General features: G+C 44.2%; 2 protein-coding genes across 7 annotated transcripts in view; one reads left to right on the forward strand and one right to left on the reverse strand.

Moving 5' to 3' along the window:
- YARS1 (tyrosyl-tRNA synthetase 1) overlaps nucleotides 1–3,366 on the reverse strand; it is a 32,914-nt gene extending 29,548 nt beyond the window's left edge. The window contains exons 1-2 of the mRNA XM_058195446.1: nucleotides 3,223–3,366; nucleotides 2,868–2,959 (exon numbers count right to left, since the gene is read on the reverse strand). Of these exons, the coding sequence (XP_058051429.1) occupies nucleotides 2,868–2,924 (57 nt within the window). The 5' untranslated portion in view covers nucleotides 2,925–2,959; nucleotides 3,223–3,366. The remainder of the gene's footprint in view (nucleotides 1–2,867; nucleotides 2,960–3,222) is intronic.
- A 213-nt stretch (nucleotides 3,367–3,579) lies between these two features.
- On the forward strand, nucleotides 3,580–21,070 carry S100PBP (S100P binding protein). Of its 6 annotated transcripts, none has more exons than XM_058195448.1 (6): nucleotides 3,580–3,652; nucleotides 5,582–6,437; nucleotides 8,044–8,139; nucleotides 13,062–13,171; nucleotides 18,558–18,639; nucleotides 20,628–21,070. In XM_058195448.1, the coding sequence occupies exons 1-6, from the start codon at nucleotides 3,643–3,645 to the stop codon at nucleotides 20,758–20,760; spliced, it is 1,287 nt and encodes a 428-aa protein (XP_058051431.1). In that variant the 5' UTR covers nucleotides 3,580–3,642; the 3' UTR covers nucleotides 20,761–21,070. The 6 variants fall into 6 exon arrangements, with proteins under 6 accessions (XP_058051431.1, XP_058051433.1, XP_058051432.1 ...); XM_058195450.1 differs by having other exon boundaries at nucleotides 18,558–18,727; nucleotides 20,628–20,761; XM_058195451.1 differs by lacking the exon at nucleotides 3,580–3,652 and adding an exon at nucleotides 4,083–4,284.
- Nucleotides 21,071–21,388: the final 318 nt, after the last annotated feature.

Consider the following 21,388-nt stretch of genomic DNA (forward strand, 5'->3'; position numbering starts at 1 on the left):
CTCCACACGGGAGAGACAGGCTCTAAACAAGAGCCATATTTTCTCTGTATGTCCTTCCTTACACAGATGGCTTCTCGGTCAATTTCCAACTGCTATTTATACCACCTTTCCCAAGCAGCTTGTTTGTTGAGGAATGCCTGTTTCTCTGTTATGGAGCCCTTGGATAGGATGAAGGCCCCACACAGGACCGGAATGCCTGGGAAACTGGGGAACTGTTGTCAGGACCAGGTTCCTTCAGAGGAATAAGTTACCACCACAGAGTGACTTAGGAGAACATACTGAAGATTCCTGGATGACCCCACCTGGCTTTTCAACTTCCCACATACCCAACATCATCACCAACAAAAAAGCTTTTCCCCCTCCCCACCCCAACTGTTAAAATACTGATTTGTACAAGTAGTCCTCAATTTACAACCATTTATTTATTGACTAAAGTTACAACAGCACTGAAAAATGTGACCTTACAATCAATCTTCGCACTTACAAGTGACCCAGCATTCCCAAGGTCACATAATCAAAATTTGGTTGCTTGGCATCCAACATGTATTTCTGACACTTGCATCATCCTGGGGTCATGCGATTGCCATTTCTGACCTTCCCAGCTGGCATCTGGTAAGCCAAGTCAATTGGGGAAGATGGATTCATTTAACAATCATGGCCAAAAAGTCGTAAGATTGGATGTGACTCATTTATCAACCACTCCGCTTAACAAAAAAAAAAATATTGGTCTCAATTGTGGTTGTAAGCAGTGAAAAATGTGACTTACAACCAGTCCTTGTTGGTTGTAACCAGTGGTAGTCAACCTGGTCCCTACCGCCCACTAGTGGGCATTCCAGCTTTCATGGTGGGCGGTAGGGGTTTTGTCCAATACTGAAGCACTTTCCTTTCTTTTAATTTAATTGACTTTTTAAAAAAAATTCATAGCATTATTTAAAAACATTTTCATTAGATTTTCAAAAAATTCTCTATGACAATTTAAATTTCTGAAAATATACTATTTGTATCGCCCGCGCATAAGTTTAGTTCACGTTACCTAAGTGAAACTAAACGGCGCTATATTGCGACCGCAAACAAAAGAGCCTTGTCCCAGAATAGCTTCTGCATCTCCCCCCACACCACCCAGCTATAACAGACAAGCAGAGCTGGTAGCCGGCGCCCCCCCCAAACCCAATCTACGATGCATGAGAGGCATGCGCAGAAGACAATACATGGCACATTACCGTGGAACCGGTGGGCGGTTAGAAAATTTTACTACTAACAGAGATACAAAAGTGGGCAGTAGGTATAAAAAGGTTGACTACCCCTGGTTGTAACCAATGCAGCACCCCCACAGTAGTGATTAAAATGTGGGTGTTTAGCAACCAGCATGTATTTACAACAATTGTAGTGTCCTGAAGTCACGTGATCACCATTTCTGACTTTCCAGTTGGCTTCCAGCAAGCAAAGTCAATGGGGAAGTCTGATTGACATGACTCCACAATTCACTTAACAACGATCATGATTCACTTAACAACCATAGTAAAAAAAGGATTGTAAAATTCCACATGAGTCACTTAACAAGGGCCTCACTTACAACTGAATTTCTGTTCTCAATTGTGGTTGTAAGTCTATGTATAGTTGAAATAAGAGTTTAGGGGGGGAAAGGCAGGATAAAAGAAGCTAACAATATGGCTAATCCTCTGAGGCAGGGATCTCCAACCTCAGTCCCTTTAAGACTTGTGGACTTCAACTCCCAGGGTCTCACAGCCAGCAAAGCTGGCAAATAATAGAGCAAAGCTGGCTAAGGAAACTCTGGGAGTTGAAGTCCACAAGTCTTAAAGGGACTGAGGTTGGAGACCCCTGCTCTGAGGCTGCAGCCCCCACCCTCCTCATTTTGTCTCTACCACCTAAATCACTTCACATTTAGGTCATCATGAAAGAGGAGGTGCCAGCCTGCGTATTGTCTATTTTTCAGAAGTCTCAAAAAAGAAAACACTATTCAAAGGGTTTGGTGAACAGTTACTGTTAAGCCAGGGGTCTCCAACCTCAGTCCCTTTAAGACTTGTGGACTTCAACTCTGGGAGTTGAAGTCCAGAAGACTTAAAGGGACTGAGGTTGGAGACCCCTGGACTGGACAGGCACGTGTCTGAAATGGCACAGGGTCTCTTGCTCGTGCAGGGGTCTCCAACCTTGGCCACTTTAAACCTGGCGGACTTCAACTCCCAGCACTCAAATCCCAGCAAAGCTGGCTGAGGGAACTCTGGGAGTTGAAGTCCACAAGTCTTAAAGGGACCAAGGTTGGGGACCTCTGACCTAAATCACTTCACATTTAGGTCATCGTGAAAGGGGAGGTCCCAGCCTGCATATTATCTATTTTTCAGAAGCCTCAAAAAAGAAAACATTATTCAAAGGGTTTGGTGTATCTATATTTCTAAATGAAATCACTACCACAGGTGAACAGTTACTGTTAAGCCAGGGGCCTCCAACCTCGGTCCCTTTAAGGCTTGTGGACTTCAACTCCCAGAGTCCCTCAGCCAGCAAAGCTGGCCAATAATAGAGCAAGGCTGGCTGAGGAAACTCTGGGAGTTGAAGTCCACAAGCCTTAAAGGGACCAAGGTTGGGGACCCCTGTGTAAAAGCGGCCAGATACTTTGGCTGCTGTGTGCCTGTTTATTTTGGCCGTTTTTATTGTTTTTAAAATGCTTTTTATTGTTTTATGCTTTTGAAATGGCAGGCCAGCCAGAGTCATTGATCAGCTGGGCGGCTCCAGGGAGGAAGCGGGACTTTTCCCCTCTCCCAGGGCAGCGCTTGAGGCCTCTCAGGGCTGCTTTCTTCCTGCCCCCCGAGGGCCTCCGCCCCTTCTTCACAACCCCCCCCCAAGCCGAGTACCTGCAAATTCCGGGTGATGAGGTGAAGCTTCTCCTGGGCGGTCAGTTCATCCCCCATGGTGGCTCCCGGCAGCTGCTGACTCTCCCTCGAGCCTGAAACCCAACGAAACGGCCCTGATTGCCGGGAAGAGGCCGGGGGAGGAAGGGGAGCCCCTCTCCGCAGGCCCAGCGCACCGCCCGCCCGCCCGCCGGCGCCCTCTCTCAGGCGGGGAGGTCGGAAAGGGAAGCAGGCGAGGCCCACTCAGGCGCCCACGAACCAGCCCTCCCTCCCTCCGGAGTGACCCCGCCGCAGTCCCCGGGCGCCTTCGGGGAAAGCAGATGGGGACGCGGGATGCCTGGCAGGGAAGGCAGCGCACCTGGCGAAGGCCGGTCTGCGAGCTGCGTCCCCGCCGGGCGGCTCCACGCGTCACACCGGCTGCCGCTCGGCGCTCCTCCCCTCGGCCTGGCGCCTCTGCCGCTCGGCGCTCCTCCCCTCGGCCTGCCGCCTCTGCCGCTCGGCGCTCCTCCCCTCGGCCTGCCGCCTCTGCCGCTCGGCGCTCCTCCCCTCGGCCTGGCGCCTCTGCCGCTCGGCGCTCCTCCCCTCGGCCTGGCGCCTCTGCCGCTCGGCGCTCCTCCCCTCGGCCTGGCGCCTCTGCCGCTCGGCGCTCCTCCCCTCGGCCTGGCGCCTCTGCCGCTCGGCGCTCCTCCCCTCGGCCTGGCGCCTCTGCCGCGCGAGCACCGAAAGGTCGATCGGCGGGGCGGGGCGAGAGGGCGGGGCCAGCGCCTCTCCGGCGAAGATGGCGGCGGGTGAGTCCCTAGAGCGGCTGCTGTTGTGGGGGGGGGGAGGGGCCGCGCCTGGGCCTCTCGCGCAGAGCAGCCGGGCGGTGGGCGACGCGGCTCTCGGCCGGGGGCTTCGTGGTGGCTCCCTGAGGGGTTGAGCTCAGGTGGGAGGAGCAGCTTTCCTGCGCCCCGCTTGCAGGAGGGAGGGAGGGCCGGGCCTTGCCTGGGAGGGCTTCAGGGCTTTTGGGATGGGGAGAGGGGCGTCGCGAAAGACGCGGGGGCGTAGTAACCATAGTAACGCGGGAGGCCGAAAGAGAAAGCGAAAGGAAGGGGCGGGGCGGGGCGAGGGGGGCTGCGGCGGGTTTTTCCGATTTGGGGCCCGGCCGTCTCCAGGGGGGGGGCGGGGAGGCTTTTCGGTGGCGTTTTAAATCGGTTCCATAATGATGGGGGTGGGTTTAAAAAATATTTAAATGAGGATGTTTATGAACAAACTCAGAAAAAAAAATGGTTTATTCGAGCATTACTGAACCTGCATTTTAAATATCAAACAAAACGCATTTTTCAAGATTTTTTTTACAGAGCTTTTGGTTCTCGGTTAGGAAGAGATCGCTGGTCTGGATCCCCCTGAACCTGAGCAAAGAGATCAGGTTCTCCTTAAGGTGGAACTCTCTTCAGCCTCAGTGCAAATTCACTTCACCTCGTTTTTTTTAACAGATCTCTTTACTTTTAAAAGTTTATGCCTAGCATTTGTTCTGCCACAATTACATTTCCCTAATCAGATAATAAAAAGGAAAGTCTAACTTTAAAAAGATCAGTAAAATTTAAAATAGTCCACTGGTGAATGGACACAAAGCAATCAATCTATATGTATATGTGTGTGTATATCTATCTAAATCTATATATCCAAAGATTAAGTAGGAATTCATTCAGCAAAATTTGAATTTCTGGTGTCACAAATGTCTCTAGCATATGTCCTGATCATTTCTAGAAGATGGTGACAGTATTTTTGAAGGTATACCAGGAGCAAATGGCTATGATGTAGACAGCATCCCAGGAACCTACAATGGTGATCAGGGTCACCTGCTTTTTGACTTAAAGAGGTGTTAACTACGTCCACTATGGCTGCCATTTTATTATTAGCTAGCCACCCAATAACAATTCACAATATCTTAGTAGACCCTGGAAGGGAATTGTTTTGTTAGAAGGATAACTTAATTGGCATAAACAGTTTATTTTACTGAATGTTGATTTTGAAACTTTTTGGTATAAACAACTCCCAGAAAATTAGGACTTTGATGCTGAGAATATTTTTCCTATTATATGGATTGCATTACGATTAGTCCTTGACTTTAGTGGCTGTTTGAAGTTACAACAGAACTGAAAAGGGGGACTTTTTTAGGGTTAGGGTTAGACCTATTTTGACCTATTGAAATGGTAAAGGAAGTCTGCAGCTCAGTAAGGGTAGCTTACTCTAATGCAGGGGTGATTAAAGGGTGGGGCCAGCTGGAAATAGCAAAGGACCGGCCCATGGTGCCTCTCCTGATAGTACCTGTTTTGGCCAGCAGGGTGCTGCTGGAGGCATCCGTCCGCAGGCCGCGGAGGAGAACTACAATGCTGATCTGAGCCTCAAAGAATTCCAGTTTGACACCCCTGCTCTAAGTGCAAGATTTATAAGCAATAAGCAAGTGGCTTGACTTTTAATTTGCACAATGAAGCCTCCTTCCAAGTACGTGCAGTCTCAGGGGAAGAGGAGGAAAGCCATGCTTGAACTTTCTCAAAACTGAGATTCCAGGCAGTTAGAGACCACTCTGATTGAAACAGGGCTTGGGTTATAAGGTTATCCTTCCTTAGTCTTTAACCTGGAAAGCGGAGGGTGGTCAGAAAAGCAGTATTGGGTCCAGTCGCATTCTCTGCTTCTGTAGTAGTTTCTAAAAGTTGTTTTCTTTGATGCTTTAGGTTCCAGGAACAAGAGGCATTTAGAAGAGGCATATGAAGAAGGCAGCGCAGGAGATACGAAAAGACAATGCTGTATGACGTGCAGGTGCTCGTCCTCTCAGGCACATTCTCTCAGCAATGGAAGAGCAGCTTCTCCAGGCTCTTTCCTGAGCAGCAGTGGATGCCTGGATAATGACTTGGATGATGCCATCCTGGCTCGTTCTGATGAGGAAAAGCCAGATTCTCCAACCGGACTCTCTCGTGAAGCTGAGGATGAGCTCATAGCAGAGGATCTGGAAACCTCCTCATGTTTTGTAGCAGTTGAAGTAAATAGATGGGAGGATGTGAAGAGTGGTAGCCTTTTAGCTTGTCCTGAATCTTCACAGCCTCTGAGGGCTCTGGATGAGGTTGAAAGCACAAAACCTCTTCCTCAGACCGGTTCTTCAGCCAGCTCAAGTGAGGGGGCTCTGTTCACGAACGATTTGGAAAAATATAAGAGCTCTAAAAATCAAGCAGAGTTTGGTGCAAATTGCAATGGTGTTAGGATTCCAGAAGCTGATTCAGATGTAACAGCTTCTTTGAATCCAGAGAGAGGTCTGTCTAGAAAAATAGATAATGAAGCAATAAAGACGGTGACAAATGATGTGCCAGTAGGAAGCCAACTAGTGGCTGAGCATGAATCGTTTGGTGCAATGGTTGAACAGTCCTCCTCAGAGAGACAGACTTTCCTAAATTACAAGCAACTGGGAGGCAAGAATACAAGCAACCCACTACCTGAAAAAGAATTAGATACCATTGACTTGCATGCAGTGTCCACTCGTGTCAATGGCCAAAGAAAGGATTGTGTGGAAGTTCCTGATGTTAAAAAAACAAATAGGTCAGAATATCTCCCCCTTCCCCTTCTTCCAGTGGTCTGCTGTTAGATGTGCTTTCTCAAATCCAGCATGTTTCTTGTTCTTCCCTGCTTAGTGCAGGTTATGGCTTGAGCTGGTTAATCTTCAGAATGTGGAAATGCATTTGAGGACCTTGTATGTGTCACATACGATGGGCTTGTTTTCTGTCCCTTTGCTTCCCACTAGATGGTAGCGGGCACTAAGCTTTTACTATGGAAGACAGATTCCATGTCCAGGTTAATGTCCTCTCTTTTCCTGTGTGATTTGGAAGCAGTTAACATGTTTTGGTTTTCTTTTAAATTTCATTTTCCTTATTTCTCTTTTCCCCCACTACTCCCCAAAGTCCCAGTTTTTCTTTTTCATGGATATAAGAATGTTTCCTGTTTGAAATATGGCACAAGATTAACAGTTGAGAGTCTTCATCCTGCAGAGGGCTAACAGCTTGTACTTTCTCAAAACCAACATCTAGGCTGTTCAAGATAACTTGCATATATTTGATGCTAGGCAGTGTTATCTACTAATAGCACTGGTTGTTATTTTTTACAAATTGTGGATGGTATGAAAGCATGCATCGTTGGCCATCTGATGCTGCTGTAGATATCTGCTTCGATCAGAGAGGAGGCTGTTCTCTGTCACCAGGAATAAAAGGAGCTAGCTCCATCTCTTCTAGCTAGAAAGCAGGGCTTAGAACCTGGCTGTACAACTTTTTGGGTTGCCTGAGCCTCGTTGAGTGAAGAGGAATTCTCTTGAACTGCATATAAAATATATAACATAGTTAATGTATATTAATTATGTCAAAAGTTTACGATCTTGGGGCCTATTACTAGCTGTCCAGGGTTGCATGCAAGCCAGGGGTTGGACACACCTGGCTTAGAGTGTCTTCCTTTGTCAGAGGGAAGCCCTTCTCTTTAATCTTACATGCTGTCTTCAAGAGTATGCAATTCTTCTAGAGTATAGGATGCTAATCTCCCCTGCCTGGACTTTGTCAAGCTAGGCATTGAGCAGTATCAAGTGGCTACTGTTCAGCAGACTGAAACAATATTTATTCGTGCATTGAGATGTGGTGATGATGACAGAAAAGAGAGACAAATCGGTTGTGGGGCAAATGCTGCCAGAGTGGTATAAGACTAGGAGGAGGTCACTTGTCCCGGTGGCTGGTAAGGTGGCTCTTAGCCATCAGCGGTTCCAGGATGGAAGTTTGGAGGACTGATCTGGAAGCACTGACCTCCCAAGGTCTCAGTGGGGATAAAGCCACCATGTCTGCTTTTGCTCTCAATGGAATGGTGGCAGGAGGGTCTGAGGAAGTTGGATGTGCAGGTATTTTGATATTTTTGGCACGGCCTCAAGATACGTATAATGAAGATATGAACTGGCCTAATGATGCCCAATGGGCAGTTGAGGAATGGGACAGGTTTGGTTGTACCCTCATGTACAGTCCTTTTACCTCATCCGCCATGATGTTTGTTCCAAAGCGAAACATGATCAGAGTGATGCAAAAAGACAACCTACTTTGTGCATAAGGAGTTAGTAACTTTCTTCCAAAAGTCCATCTAATGGATTTTATTCCTCCCTATTTCTGCCTATTCACAGGCAGGAAGTGGCTAAAGAAGCAAAGAGGAAGCTACACCCTTCAGTTTGTCAACCCCTGAGCAGCATGGAAGACTCCATTTTCTGTGTGAAATCAAGGTACAACCCACAACAGCCATTCTTCAAGAGTTTCAGTCCAAGGCGAATTTTTGCCTGCATAATGTTACCCTCTAGCTTAATGGCCCCCAACCTTCTGGGCAGCAGGGACTGGTTCCTTGGAGAGAGGTTTTATGTGCTGCCTGCATCCTGCAGATGGGGCTTTTTTTTTTTTGCGTGGCCCAGTTGCTGGCATGCTACGGACTGGTGTCAGTCCATGGACCGGGGTTGGGCATCCCTGTTCTATCTCTACAATACATATCAGAATCTGTTCAATATTGACCTTTTTAAAAAAAAAAAAGATAAAACATGCTAATCTGGGCCATAACAACTCAGTAGACAATATTTGAAGAATCGCAATGGACAGTAGGGTTTTTTTTCTCTGTACATTGCTCACCATGGATGCCAGAGCCCAACTGCTGGGTTATCAATATAACCGGGGTGAGTAACAAAAGTACTTCTAGCTGTCATGTTTCTTCTACCAATGGAATGGCTAGCTGTACCTAACATTCACGTGGTGGCAGAATCAGTTCCGAATAGAGAAGTGCTCACCAATCCCTGTGAAAAGGAGGAACTCACTGGTGGCATGATGCAGCCCAGGCTTCAGGCAATGGAGATGGATGCCAAGTGAAAGTCGGTCTTGGGGAAGAAGCTGTTCAGACAAGTGATCAGATAAGAAAAATCCTTGCCCACAGCTCTGGTTTGTTTTGGACTGATACAGAATTGGGCATGTGAAAACCAGGAGAAGAGCTAAGAGATGGATGGTGATGGCAAAGTGAACAGACCCAGAAAACTACAGACCAATCAGCCTAACGTCAGTACCTGGGAAGATGCTGCAAAAAATAATCAAAAAGATCTGTGAACATCTAGAAACAAATAACTAAAAAGCAGCACGGATTTTTTTGAAACAGATCATACCAAACCAATCATTTTATTCTTTAACAAAGTGACTAAATTAGTAGATCAGCAAAATGATGTGGACATAGTATATTTAGACTTCAGCAAGGCATTTGACAAAGTAGACCACAATCTACTTCTTGGTAAGCTAGAAAAATGTGGGATAGACACCATCACCATCAGATGGATTTGCAACTGGCTGACAGACAGTACTCAACGAGTAATCCTTAATGGTACTACATCTACATGGAGGGAAATAAGCAGTGAGGTACCACAGGCCCAGTACTATTCAACATCTTCATGAACAACTTGGATGAGGAAATAGAAGGAGAACTCATCAAATTTGCGGATGATATTAAGCTGGCAGGAATAACCAACAACCCAGAAGACAAGCCCAGGATCCAAAAAGATCTTCAGACTTGAACAATGGGCCCTATCCAACAAAATGAAATTTAATGTGGAGAAAAGCAAGGTCTTAAAGCTAGGCAGGAAAAACAAAGGTACAAGTATAGATGAGGTGAAACTTGGCTCAAAAACAGTAACTGAGAGAGACCTTGGAGTCCTAGTGGATGACCGCTTAAGCATGAGTCAGCAATGTGTAGCAGCAGCCGAAACTAATACCATCCTTATCCTTGGTTGTATAAACAGAATCAAAATCACGTGAAGTATTGATAGCCCGTTGTAAAGCCTTAGTAACACCACACCTGCAATACTGCATCCAGTTTTGGTCACCACATTACAAAAAAGATGTTGAGACTTTGGAAAAAGTTGCAACTTTGCAACTTAATTACAAAGAAGAGCAACTAAGATGGTTAAAGACCTGGAGGCTAAAACATGAAGAACAGTTGAAAGATTTGGGTCTGGGTAGCCTAGAGAAAAGAAGGACTACGGGAGACATGATAGCAGTCTTCCAGTATTTGTGGGGCTGCCACAAAGAAAAGGGGTCAACTTATTTTCCAAAGCACCTGAAGGCAGGACAAGAAGCAACTGATGGAAACTAATCAAGGAGAGAAGCAACCCGGAACTAAGGAGAAACTTCCTAACAGTGAGGACAATTAACCAGTGGAACAGCTTCCCTTCAGCAGTCGTAGGTGTTCCATCACTGGAGGTTCTTAAGAAGAGACTGGATAGTCATTTGTCTGAAATGGTATTTCTTTTGTTGGGGGTGTTACCTGGAACCCTGACCGTAGCTTGAGCAGGGGGCTAGATGAAGACCTAGGTCCCTTCCAGCTCTATTCTGATTCAGGGAGGGGTGGTTTCTGGGAAAGATGCTGGCAAGTGGGCCTTGCAGTGATATTGGCTGTGACTGGAAGGCAGGGGCGGAGAGACTACTAGGCAAACTGGTGAGGTGTATAGTGTTGGGGGATGTGGAGTGAAAAGAGGAAGTGGCTTATACCCTGTCTGAACGTTGTTTTCTCTGAAATCCAGGACAACCAAAGTGCTCCAAATCCCATTTCTGATTAATCATGGCTTACTCTGTGGTTCAGCAGAATTTTTGGTACAGAAGTGCTTGGTTCTTATTTCAGAATAAAGGATTTTTCCCATTTATGTACACCCAAGGGAGGATTCTGGGCAGCTTTTGGATAGGAAATGGACAAGAAAGTGTCTTCTGTGCTTAGTGTCCTGGCAGTCGGTGTCCCACCCAGCAGAGATTCAGTCTAAAAGTCAAGATTCAGTGGCAACTCTGCTCAGTGGGATCCCCTCTTCTCCCAGGTGAACATGTAACTGGAGAAATTCTGCCCTGCCTGAAAACACATCCTCCAAAACAGGTGACTAGAAAGAACACAAGTTAAAATAGGGAAGAAAATGGTAAGTGAACACCTGTCTACCCTAGATATGCCAGTGAAACATGGACACTAACCTCACAATTGATACAAAACCTATGAGTGGCACAAAGAAGCATGGAAGGCATCACAAGACAAGATAGAAAGACCTGCACATGGATTAGAGAACAAACCAAAGTGTACAATATCATCAAGAGAGTCAAAGAAGTGACTCTGATCACCTAGCACAAAGAACGGATGGCAGGTGGACCAAGGCAGTCATAGAATGGATCCCACTTGATCAAAAGTGTCCACGAAAGAGACCTAAAACAAGATGGAACGACAATATCAACAAGTATTGAGAGCCCAACTGTCAAAAGAAAGCTCAGGACCGCATTGGCTGGAAACAGGTAGAAGGGGTCTTCATCCTGCAGTGGATAGACAATGTCTAGAATGATGATGATGGTGGATGAAATGTCATGCCATGTTGTCTATTTTTAACTAACTAATCGAAATCTCATGATGTATTTTTATCAGATATTTTGCTGGATAAAATTCAGCATTCTACAATCAAGGCAATTATCCGTTCAAAAGATGAATTAAGAATAGTTTGACAAGATTTGTTCTTGAAAATCCATGTTGACTTCTAGTAATTAACAAATACAAGTGTTTGGTGATTCAAATACAGGAAGTCCTCACCCACAATTGGGACTGGAATCACGGTTGTTTAGCAGGGTGGTTCTTAAGCAAGACACCCACGAGACCATTTTTCTCAGTGACTGCAGTCCTGGTTCTCCCAGTTACAGTTCTTAAGTAACCATACTGGTTGTTAAGCAGATGGAGCTGAAACAAGGTCCCTGCCTAAAAAGAGCAGGAGGCTCTCACCATGTGGGGGCTGGAGAAAAAAAGCTCCGATCTCAAAGATTCCAGCTTTTTTTTTTTTTTTTGCAGCTTCACTTATTCCTGCCCCTCCCCCCATGCATGAGGTGGAAGGTGAATCTTTTGGCAGCCGGCAGCAGCTTGTAACCTTCCCTGTTGGTTTCTCCACTGACTTTCTGGGGAAGCTGGCAGAGAAGATTGTGATCACATGATCTCAGGGACCTTGGCAACCGATCTTCAGTGTGAATAGATTGCCCAGCATCCAAATCATGATCTTGTGATCAATGGTGTGTGTGTGTGTGTGTCTGACCCGCACAATGTTTTACAGCATCCAGAATTGCTTTACAGAGTGTATAGCAGCCTTTCCAAACCTTCGTGGCTTAAAATGACTGGTCATTTGTTGAGGTTACCAACATCTGAGTAGCTTGGCATCCATCATCTATTGCATCATCTACGTATAGCTTTTTCCCATCTAATGCATGTAAATTTGGTAGGGATATAAGCTTCATGGGAAAGCAAGAAATAGCAACTGTGCTTAGACGGTCCTCTCTAAGCGGTTTACAGAGTCAGCATCACTTTATCCTATGGAACAAGCTAGAAATTTGGCCGTGTCACTACTGAACTTCAGAATTCTTAAAAACAGTCAACTGAAAAAGAGACTTGTTATTTTGTAAAAATATGGTGTACTTGGGCCGTTTTAAAGATTGTTTTTTATTTCTATATTACTGTTACTTCATTTTCATTTTTTTGTACACCATCGTGTCCTTTTGGAATTTGGCAGGGTTTTTTTTGTTGTTTTTTTTAAGTAAACTATTTCAGTTAGTATCCAGGAATGCTGTTCATAGGATCCTGGAGTTTTAAATTCAAGTAAAGATACATTCCCTGACCATGTTTCTGTCAAGCCTGAGCTTTAATCCTGACGTGTCACAATTTTATAGTGGAACACAGTTTTTGTTGGAGAAGCTTGAACAAAGCATTGCTACAACTTTTCTTTATTATCTGTTATCCTTTTCCTTTCTTCGTTGAACAGGTGGTATATCGGTATTTTTCCTTTCCTCATTTTATAGTTTATTGACAAGTTATATTGGGAACAAATGTTAAAATTGAATTTTTGACTGAAAATGGAGTAGACATTCACTCCATTGTCTGTTACTTAGAAAGATGTTTAATGCAATGTCTTGTGAAGCAATTCATTCATGAATACCAATTTTTAAAATTCGGAAGTAAAATCTTTTTTTATTTTTGGTTGTCTGGAAGTAGCAGAAACTACTTCTGTGCAGTTATGTCTTGCTTTAGCTTTCAAAACTTTCCTAGTAATTTGGTCTTTCCTAGAAGATCATTTGTGGTACATTTGCAGATTCTTATTTTTTTCCCCTCCTCTTCTAGTCCTGTAAAGCCTAAACGGATCTTAATTCAAGAAGCAGACCTTGAGTCAAGAAAAGCGAAATACGTTAATGCCGTACTTAACCATGCTAGCTCTGTCCCGTCTCTCATAGGTAAGTTCAAAGGTAAAATGGGAGTTGTGGGTGGTGGACACATCACTAAGGTCAATGTGGAGATTAGCACATTCCAGGGTTCTTGGCTATCCTTCCCACTGGGAGGAAGACTTCCTTCCTTTTTTGCTTCCATTTCATCCAGGCCAGAGATGGGGGTCAGGTGGCATGGAGGGTTGAGTGGAAGCTTATCAATCTTCTAATAGAGTTCTAGAAGGAATTTTGCTTATAATTTGCAGGTGAATTCACTGAATATACCTAGTTTTATAAATGAATTAACTTACAACATACGTTGAAATGTAAACTAAGCAAAGGGCTGCATTCATACAATACACCAAACTTTGTTCCAACCAAGTTTCAGCATTTTGTATGAGAGTGCAGTCATTTAGTCTTTAGATGATTGGTTGACCATGTTGGACAAACTTGATCGGATTGCTTTGTCATCCAAACAGGAGCTTCATTACAAAATCTATTGGTAAAACTTAGTTCAGGTTGACAGCACACAAAACTACCACATGATTGTTTGACTGCAATTATTGTAGACCATAGTTTACAAAATTGGTGTAATCTATTATTTACTTTTATAATTAAGTAATAATTGTGATACATTGTATAATTATTGCTTCAATCCCAAAGGATTGAATTTATTTATTATTTTAATTTCTAATATTCTATAATTCCTTCTCCCAAAGGACTCAGGGCGGTTAACAGCCAGAGTAAAACAACAGATACAAAAATTAAAAACAAATTTAAAAGACTAATTCAAATTTGGCTAAGAACTGTAAAAATCCAATAAAAAAAACCATTAAAAACTATTAGGCCAGTCCTGCGCGATTGAACAAAAACGTTTTCAGCTTGCGTCGGAAGGTCCGGAGGTCAGGGAGTTGGCGGATCCCTGGAGGCAGCTCGTTCCAGAGGCCTGTAGCCCCCACAGAGAAGGCCCTCCCTCTGGGGGCCGCCAGCCGACATTGTCTTGCCGACGGCACCCTGAGGAGACCCTCCCTATGGGAGCGCACTGGTCAATGGGAGGCCACCGGTAGCAGCAGGCGGTCCCATAAATAACCCGGTCCTATGCCATGGAGCACTTTGAAGGTGATAACCAACACCTTGATTTGCATCCGGAAGACCACCGGAAGCCAGTGCAGCCTGCGCAGGAGAGGTGTTATATGGGAGCCTCGGGTTGCTCCCTCTATCACCCGCGCGGCCGCATTCTGAACCAGTTGGAGCCTCCGGGTGCTCTTCAAGGGGAGCCCCATGTAGAGAGCGTTGCAGTACTCCAGGCGGGAAGTGACAAGGGCGTGAGTGACTCGCAACTTGCTTATCAGGCGAACCTGATAAAAAGCTCCTCTGGCGACAGCTGTCATATGCTTTTCTAACGACAGCCGTGCATCCAGAAGGACGCCCAGATTGCGGACCCTCTCTGGGGGGGCCAATGACTCGCCCCCTACAGTCAGCAATGGAATCAGCTGGCTGTACCGGGATGCCAGCATCCACAGCCACTCGGTCTTGGTTGGAGCCTGTTTTTCCCCATCCAGACCCGCACGGCCTCCAGACACCGGGACAGCACTTCAACGGCTTCGTTGGGGTGGTTAGGGGTAGAAAAGTACAGCTGTGTATCATCAGCGTACAGGTGACACCGCACCCCAAAACCACGGATGATCTCACCCAGCGGCTTCATATAGATGTTGAACAGGAGAGGTGAGAGAACCGACCCCTGTGGCACCCCACATAGGAGGTGCCTCGCAGCTGATCTCTGCCCCCCTGCCAACACCGTCTGCGACCGGTCAGAAAGGAAGGAGGAGAACCACCAAAAAACGGTACCCCCCACTCCTAACCCCTCCAGCCGTCGCAGCAAGATACCATGGTCGATGGTATCAAAAGCCGCTGAGAGATCTAATAGGACTAGGGCAGAGGAACAACCCCTGTCCCGGGCCCTCCAAAGATCATCCACCAACACAACCAATGCCGTCTCTGTGCTGTACCCTGGCCGGAAACCGGACTTGGACAGGTCCAGATAGACAGTTTCATCCAGGTACTGAGGGAGCTGATGCGCCACCACACTCTCGACAACCTTCGCCACAAAACGAAGGTTGGAGACTGGACGATAGTTCGCTAAAACAGCTGGGTCCAGGGAGGGCTTCTTGAGGAGAGATCTCGCCACCGCCTCTTTCAAGGTGGTAAGGAAAACACCCTCCCTCAAAGAAGCGTTAACAATTCCCTGAAGCCAGCCTCGTGTAACCTGTGTGGCCAGTACCAACCAGGAGGGACTCGGGTCCAATAAACATGTGGTTGCATTCAGCCTCCTCGGTATCCTGTCCATGTCCTCGGGAGCCACAGTATCAAACTCCTCCCAGATGACATCCTCAAGATCCATCATCCCGCCCGAATCTACCCAATCTGAGTCCAGTCCATCCCGGATCTGAGCGACTTTATCGTGCAGATATTGTCCAAAATCCTCAGCATGTCCTTGCAAGGGGTCCTCCCGAGCTCCCTGAATAAGAAGGGAGCAGGTCACCCTAAACAGGGCGGCTGGGTGATTATCTGCCGATGCAGTAAGAGTGGAAAAATATTCACGCTTTGCCACTCTTATCGCCACTAGATAAGTCTGAATATGAGACCTTACTAGTGTTCGATCAGATTCAGAACGGCTGGTCCTCCAACCACTCTCTAGGCGTCTTTTCCGGCGCTTCATCTTTGCTTGAGCAAGGGGTTGACTAGAAGACTTCCAAGGTCCCTTCCAGCTCTATTATTCTATGTTATTCTTCTGACTTATGGAAAAATGGCTCTTCCAAGCCCTACAAAAGGCAGACAGGATTAGGACCATTTCAATCTTGGAGGGTGGGAGAAGATGCTCTTCCAGTTGGCTGAGCAGGAGTGACTCTTTGCCTAAAATGATAGGCTTTTCTTTAGGGAGGCGGTATCAGCTTCGTGGTATTTTGGTCGCTGTTTGGATTTGTTTAATTACACTTTTATTTTCCTTTTTTTCTACTGATAACTGAGAATTTTCACAGAAGTCAACATTTATTTACATCTATTTAATACTGTTTACTCCCTTCAGCACTTAGTTGCATTTGAAAGAGAGGATCAGGGTTATTATATTGGCTGGGTTCATATATATATATATATATATATATATATATAGGTCTTTGGTTATTCGGGTTTTCTCCCACGTAAAATTTCTCCCGCGTAAAATATATATATTTGTTTTCTGAGGTTTTCGCGGGTGTTTGTATGTAGATCTTTGGTTATTCGGGTTTTCTCCCGCGTAAAATTGGAAGTGTCTTGGCGACGTTTCAACGAAGTCTCATTCGTCATCTTCAGGCTTCAGCTTCGTGCTTCTGGTGCTTCGTTCCAGAAGCACGAAGCTGAAACCTTAAGATGACGAATGAGACTTCGTCGAAACGTCGCCAAGACACTATATATATATATACACACACACACATACACACACCATATATATATGCTTGGACAAAACATGGCTGGCTAGTTTCTGCCTCAGTCTGTTGTGTCAAACCATCCTTAAGAACAACAAACATCTGGGTTTTTCACTTATATAAGCCAGCATCCGAATGAAGCAAAACAAGGGAAGAGGGGGTCAGATAGCAGTCCAGCTTTGCTGTGCAAGCTCAGCATGATCTGATAAAGTGGGAGAGTACAAATAAAGGCTGGCTAGCAGCAGCATTTAGCCAATCTATTACGAGGCAGGCCGGAACAGAAGCAACTTGACTGACTAAAGTATGATGACCAATATGGATCCAACCCAGCCGTTCGTCTGCCAGGTGATGCTAACGGTACCTTCTTTGCAATGGGTGACATTTTTTAAAGTTCTCAATAAAATCCACCTTTTTCTGTTTCATCTCCCCCTTTCTGAAGAATAATGTTCTTTGAAAGGAAAGGAATAGAATAGAATAGAATAGAATAGAATAGAATAGAGTAGAGTAGAGTAGAGTAGAGTAGAGTAGAGTAGAGTAGAGTAGAATAGAATAGAATAGAATAGAATAGAATAGAATAGAATAGAATAGAATAGAATAGAATAGAATAGAATAGAATAGAATTTTATTGGCCAAGTGTGATTGGACACACAAGGAATTTGTCTTGGTGCATATGCTCTCAGTGTACATAAAAGAAAAGATACGTTCAATAAGGTACAACATTTACAACACAATTGATGGTCAATATATCAATATAAATCATAAGGATTGCCAGCAACAAGTTATAGTCATACAGTCATAAGTGGAAAGAGATTGGTGATGGGAACTATGAGAAGATTAATAGTAGTGCAGATTCAGTAAATAGTCTGACAGTGTTGAGGGAATTATTTGTTTAGCAGAGTGATGGCCTTCGGGAAAAAACTGTTCTTGTGTCTAGTTGTTCTGGTATGCAGTGCTCTATAGCATCGTTTTGAGGGTAGGAGTTGAAACAGTTTATGTCCTGGATGCGAGGGATCTGCAATGCTGTAAGACCTGCAAAAGAGGCTTCTCAAGGCCTTTATTTTCTTACAGAGCAGAACAAATAATTGAGCAGAGAATTAAGAGAAATGATCCAGGAAAAGATTTTGTTGTCCAGATATGTTGGCGTTGAGCTACAGGTCCCATAGTTCCCAGCCAACATTTATTCTAGTGAACAGAAAAATGGATTGCTTCCTCATTTCCCTGCCTAACCATCTTACTTATCATTAGTGAAGGTTTTTCCCAAAACAGCTGCTACAACCTATTAGCAATAGCACTTACATACTGCTTCACAGTGCTTTTACAGCCCTCTCTAAATGGTTTACAGAGTCAGTCTATTGCCCCCCCCCCCCAAATAATCTGGGTCCTCATTTTACCGACCTCAGAAAGATGGAGGGCTGAGTCAATCTTGAGCTGGTCAGGAACAAACTCTTGGCACTGAGCAATGAATTAGCCTGCAGTGCTGCATTCTACCCACTGCACCACCAAAGCTCTAAGGCCTCTTGCTAGTTGTCTGAGATGTTGATTTGAGATTCTTTTACTTTCTATGACAAGAGGATTTGACCTTTTCTTAAAGTATCCTGCTTTGGTCTAGCTAGTTAGTGAAAACTGGTAGCTTAGAAAATGTTGGACTGATTAAGGTTAAATAGTGTTGGACTGCTGGTTGGAGGACAAACTGGACAAGCAAAAAAACTGATTTTAAGAATCTCTATCATATTTTTAATCAAGCAGCACTTGGAATTTTCTTGGCACTGAGCAAATGCAATCCCCAAAGCCTCTGAATCTTCTTTTACTATATGCTGTTTCCCAACTTATGTTAAAGATTGTCTCTTTCTTTCTTTCTTTGGTTAGCGAAAAATAGATTCCAAAATTTTGTTAGTAGCAAAATCTCCCTCCTAACTGTCATGTTTTGATTAATCTTCCGTTCTACTGAATTTCAGACACCGTCCATGAGTTGCACACGCTGGTAGATACAGTCGCGTCCGAATCCAGTTACAACCACCCAACAGACTTGACCGTAAGGTACGATGCCTCTGAGAGGACCGGGAGAACTCGGTGGCAAGTTTTTCCTGGGAAGCAGCTTTGCAGATCTCGTAGCATGTAAAAATAGGTATTATTTCAAGTTTGAGGAACTAGAATTTGCTATCTATCAGGTTGGCAAAATATCCTTACTTACACGTACTGATATTTGGGTGACAAAGATCACAGTGTAGTTGAATAACAGTGAGATTTCTGGATGCAAATGAATTAAAGATACAAATGCTCTTTTTGAGCATTTATTTCCCTGAGGTGAACAATAATTGAATAAAACAAATTGGGGATAAAATTATATATATATATATATATATATATATATATATATATATATATATATATATATATATATATATATATATATATATATATATATATGTTACCGCATGCCTCCCACCGACCTGTACGCTCTCACAGAGAGGGACTTCTCAGGGTGCCGTCCGCCAAGCAATGTCAGCTGGCGGCCCCCAGGGGAAGGTCCTTCTCTGTGGGGGCTCCCACACTCTGGAACGAGCTTCCCCCGGGTTTACTCCAAATACTTGACCTTCGGACCTTCCGTCGCGAACTGAAGACACATCTTTTCATTCGCGCGGGGCTGGCTTAAATTTTATCGATTTTAAATTTTTTATTAATAATTTTAAATGGGGTTTTAGTTTATTATATATTTTAAACTTTTTAGGCTAATTATAAAATAAGTTTTTTAATTTGCATTTTAAATTGTACATTGTATTGCCTGTTTTATTTTTGCCTGTACACCGCCCTGAGTCCTTTGGGAGAAGGGCGGTATAAAAATCAAAATAATAAAATAAAATAAATAAATAAATATAACTGAAAAGAAAAATATTTTTATAATGTGAGAGATCATTATAAAAATGATTATTTTAAAAAGATAATGTGTTGAAACATCTATTTGACTCTAAGCATAGACATTCTATCTGAAAAAAATCTAGGGGAGGAAGATGAAGGTTAATAGAGGAAGGGTAGAACGTTTCCTTGACATCCTAGCAAAACATCTTTAGAAACAGGCTGCAGAATCAGACTTGCTTGAACATTCTTCTTTTCGCCTGAACTACAGGACAAGCAGTCCTCGAGTTATGACTAATGGAGCTGCCCATTACAGTTGTAAGTCATGACGGTCATAAAGCAGGTCACCCCATATGATTGACCTGATTACCTTTTTGCAGTGATCGTTAAGTGAATATATGGCAGTCGTTAAGCAAATTCGTTATTTTCTATGTGGTGTTTTTGCCAAAAACTGGAAGCAAACACCAGTTTTCAGCAAAAACTTTGTAAATTGCACTCACATGCAGTCGGCCATAAAATGTGAGCTTATTGCCAAGGGTCCAAAATGCAGTCACATGACGGTGTGTGTGTGTGTCATAATTTTGGAACCAGGTTGCAAATGCCTTTGTGGAGGATCCACTTTAACTTTGTATAGTCACTAAGCAACCGGTCATAATTTGAACATTAGTTCTATCACTCATGAAGACTCAAAATAGCAAAGGAAGCCTTTATAATGCAATAGAAATAAAAACTCCCCTTTCTCCCAAATCCTCTGATAGTGCTTTGAATTCTGATCGACATGGTAGTTTTGTTGAAAGATAATGTGACATACTTCTAATAAAAATAAAATAACAATTCCTTGAGGAATCTGCTTCCGTGGGTTGGACAATGGCTGTGGCATGGAGGCTGCAGTTTGGGAAACGGGACTGGATCAAGTCAACAAAGAGAAGGCAGCCGTCCTTAGGCCTAAAAGCGAAGAGAAGGCAGGCTAGGACGGGGACCCAGTCTGTAGTTTCCATGCTGCATTTACCAGTGTCCCAGGTTGCAAAGGGAGGGAGGGGCTCCCAGTATTTGTGTGGGAAGCTTCCTCCAGGAAAAGGGAGGCGGGTTGGGTTGCTGCTCTTTTGTTTCCATGTTTTGCACTGATGTTTTTTTCTTTCTTCCTTTTCTTGTAAAATGCCTTCCCTGCATAGGAATTACAGCAAACGGAGTCACAGCAAAACTCAGAGGTTCAGCCTCAGCCAGTGGGTTGAGCACAGCAGGCGAAACTTTGGCCGCTTTGATGGCATTCCTGATCACTTTGAGCGCAGCCCAATCCCAAGCTAGAGGAGACTTTATTCAGAGGTCGTCTTTAAATGTTTAGGCACCGGCAGCTCCATTTAATTAGCGTTTGTGTGTGTTACTTTTAATATGAAGGCCAATTTAATGTATTTGTTTTTTATTACAAATACTCGTTCACTTTGTCCTAGATCTTTTTCACAGCTGAATGTTTTAGAAATGTTGTGTTTTTACTACTCTATTTGATATTGCACCTTGAATATGTTATGTTTATTGTAAAATTCTGGGACCTATTATCCTTTTTTTCCCCTTTTGTGCTTATTGCTTGATTGTGTCCAAATTAATTGTCTACTTTTCTGTTTTTAAAATTTGATGGAAAATCTAGGCCCACTGACTTTATCCTTACACACTGACAATGAAGAACAATGATACCAGTTTGGATTCCATGGGCAAATATCTCATATTCTTTCAGATACATAATTGAGGCCACTCACATTCAGCTGCTAAGGTTTGAGGCTACAAGTAAACGAAGGAAGTAGCATTCAATGAATTGGAAAATTATTCATTCATGTATAGGGGATCATCCGGCATAATAAGCTTTAGAGGACTGCTTGAAATGTAGAAGCCTTTTCTTAACTCACCATTCCCTCTAATAGCACCAGCCTTGGGCAAGTGT

Source organism: Ahaetulla prasina, chromosome 10, assembly GCF_028640845.1.
Source record: "Ahaetulla prasina isolate Xishuangbanna chromosome 10, ASM2864084v1, whole genome shotgun sequence".
NCBI classification, from domain to species: domain Eukaryota; kingdom Metazoa; phylum Chordata; class Lepidosauria; order Squamata; family Colubridae; genus Ahaetulla; species Ahaetulla prasina.

What these genes read in the sequence shown, in the direction of transcription:
- S100PBP (XM_058195448.1), top strand. An exon ending in GATGTTAAAAAAACAAATAG is followed by an intron (nt 6,438 to 8,043) that starts GTCAGAATATCT and finishes GCCTATTCACAG; the next exon opens with GCAGGAAGTGGCTAAAGAAG. An exon ending in CCAACAGACTTGACCGTAAG is followed by an intron (nt 18,640 to 20,627) that starts GTACGATGCCTC and finishes TTCCCTGCATAG; the next exon opens with GAATTACAGCAAACGGAGTC.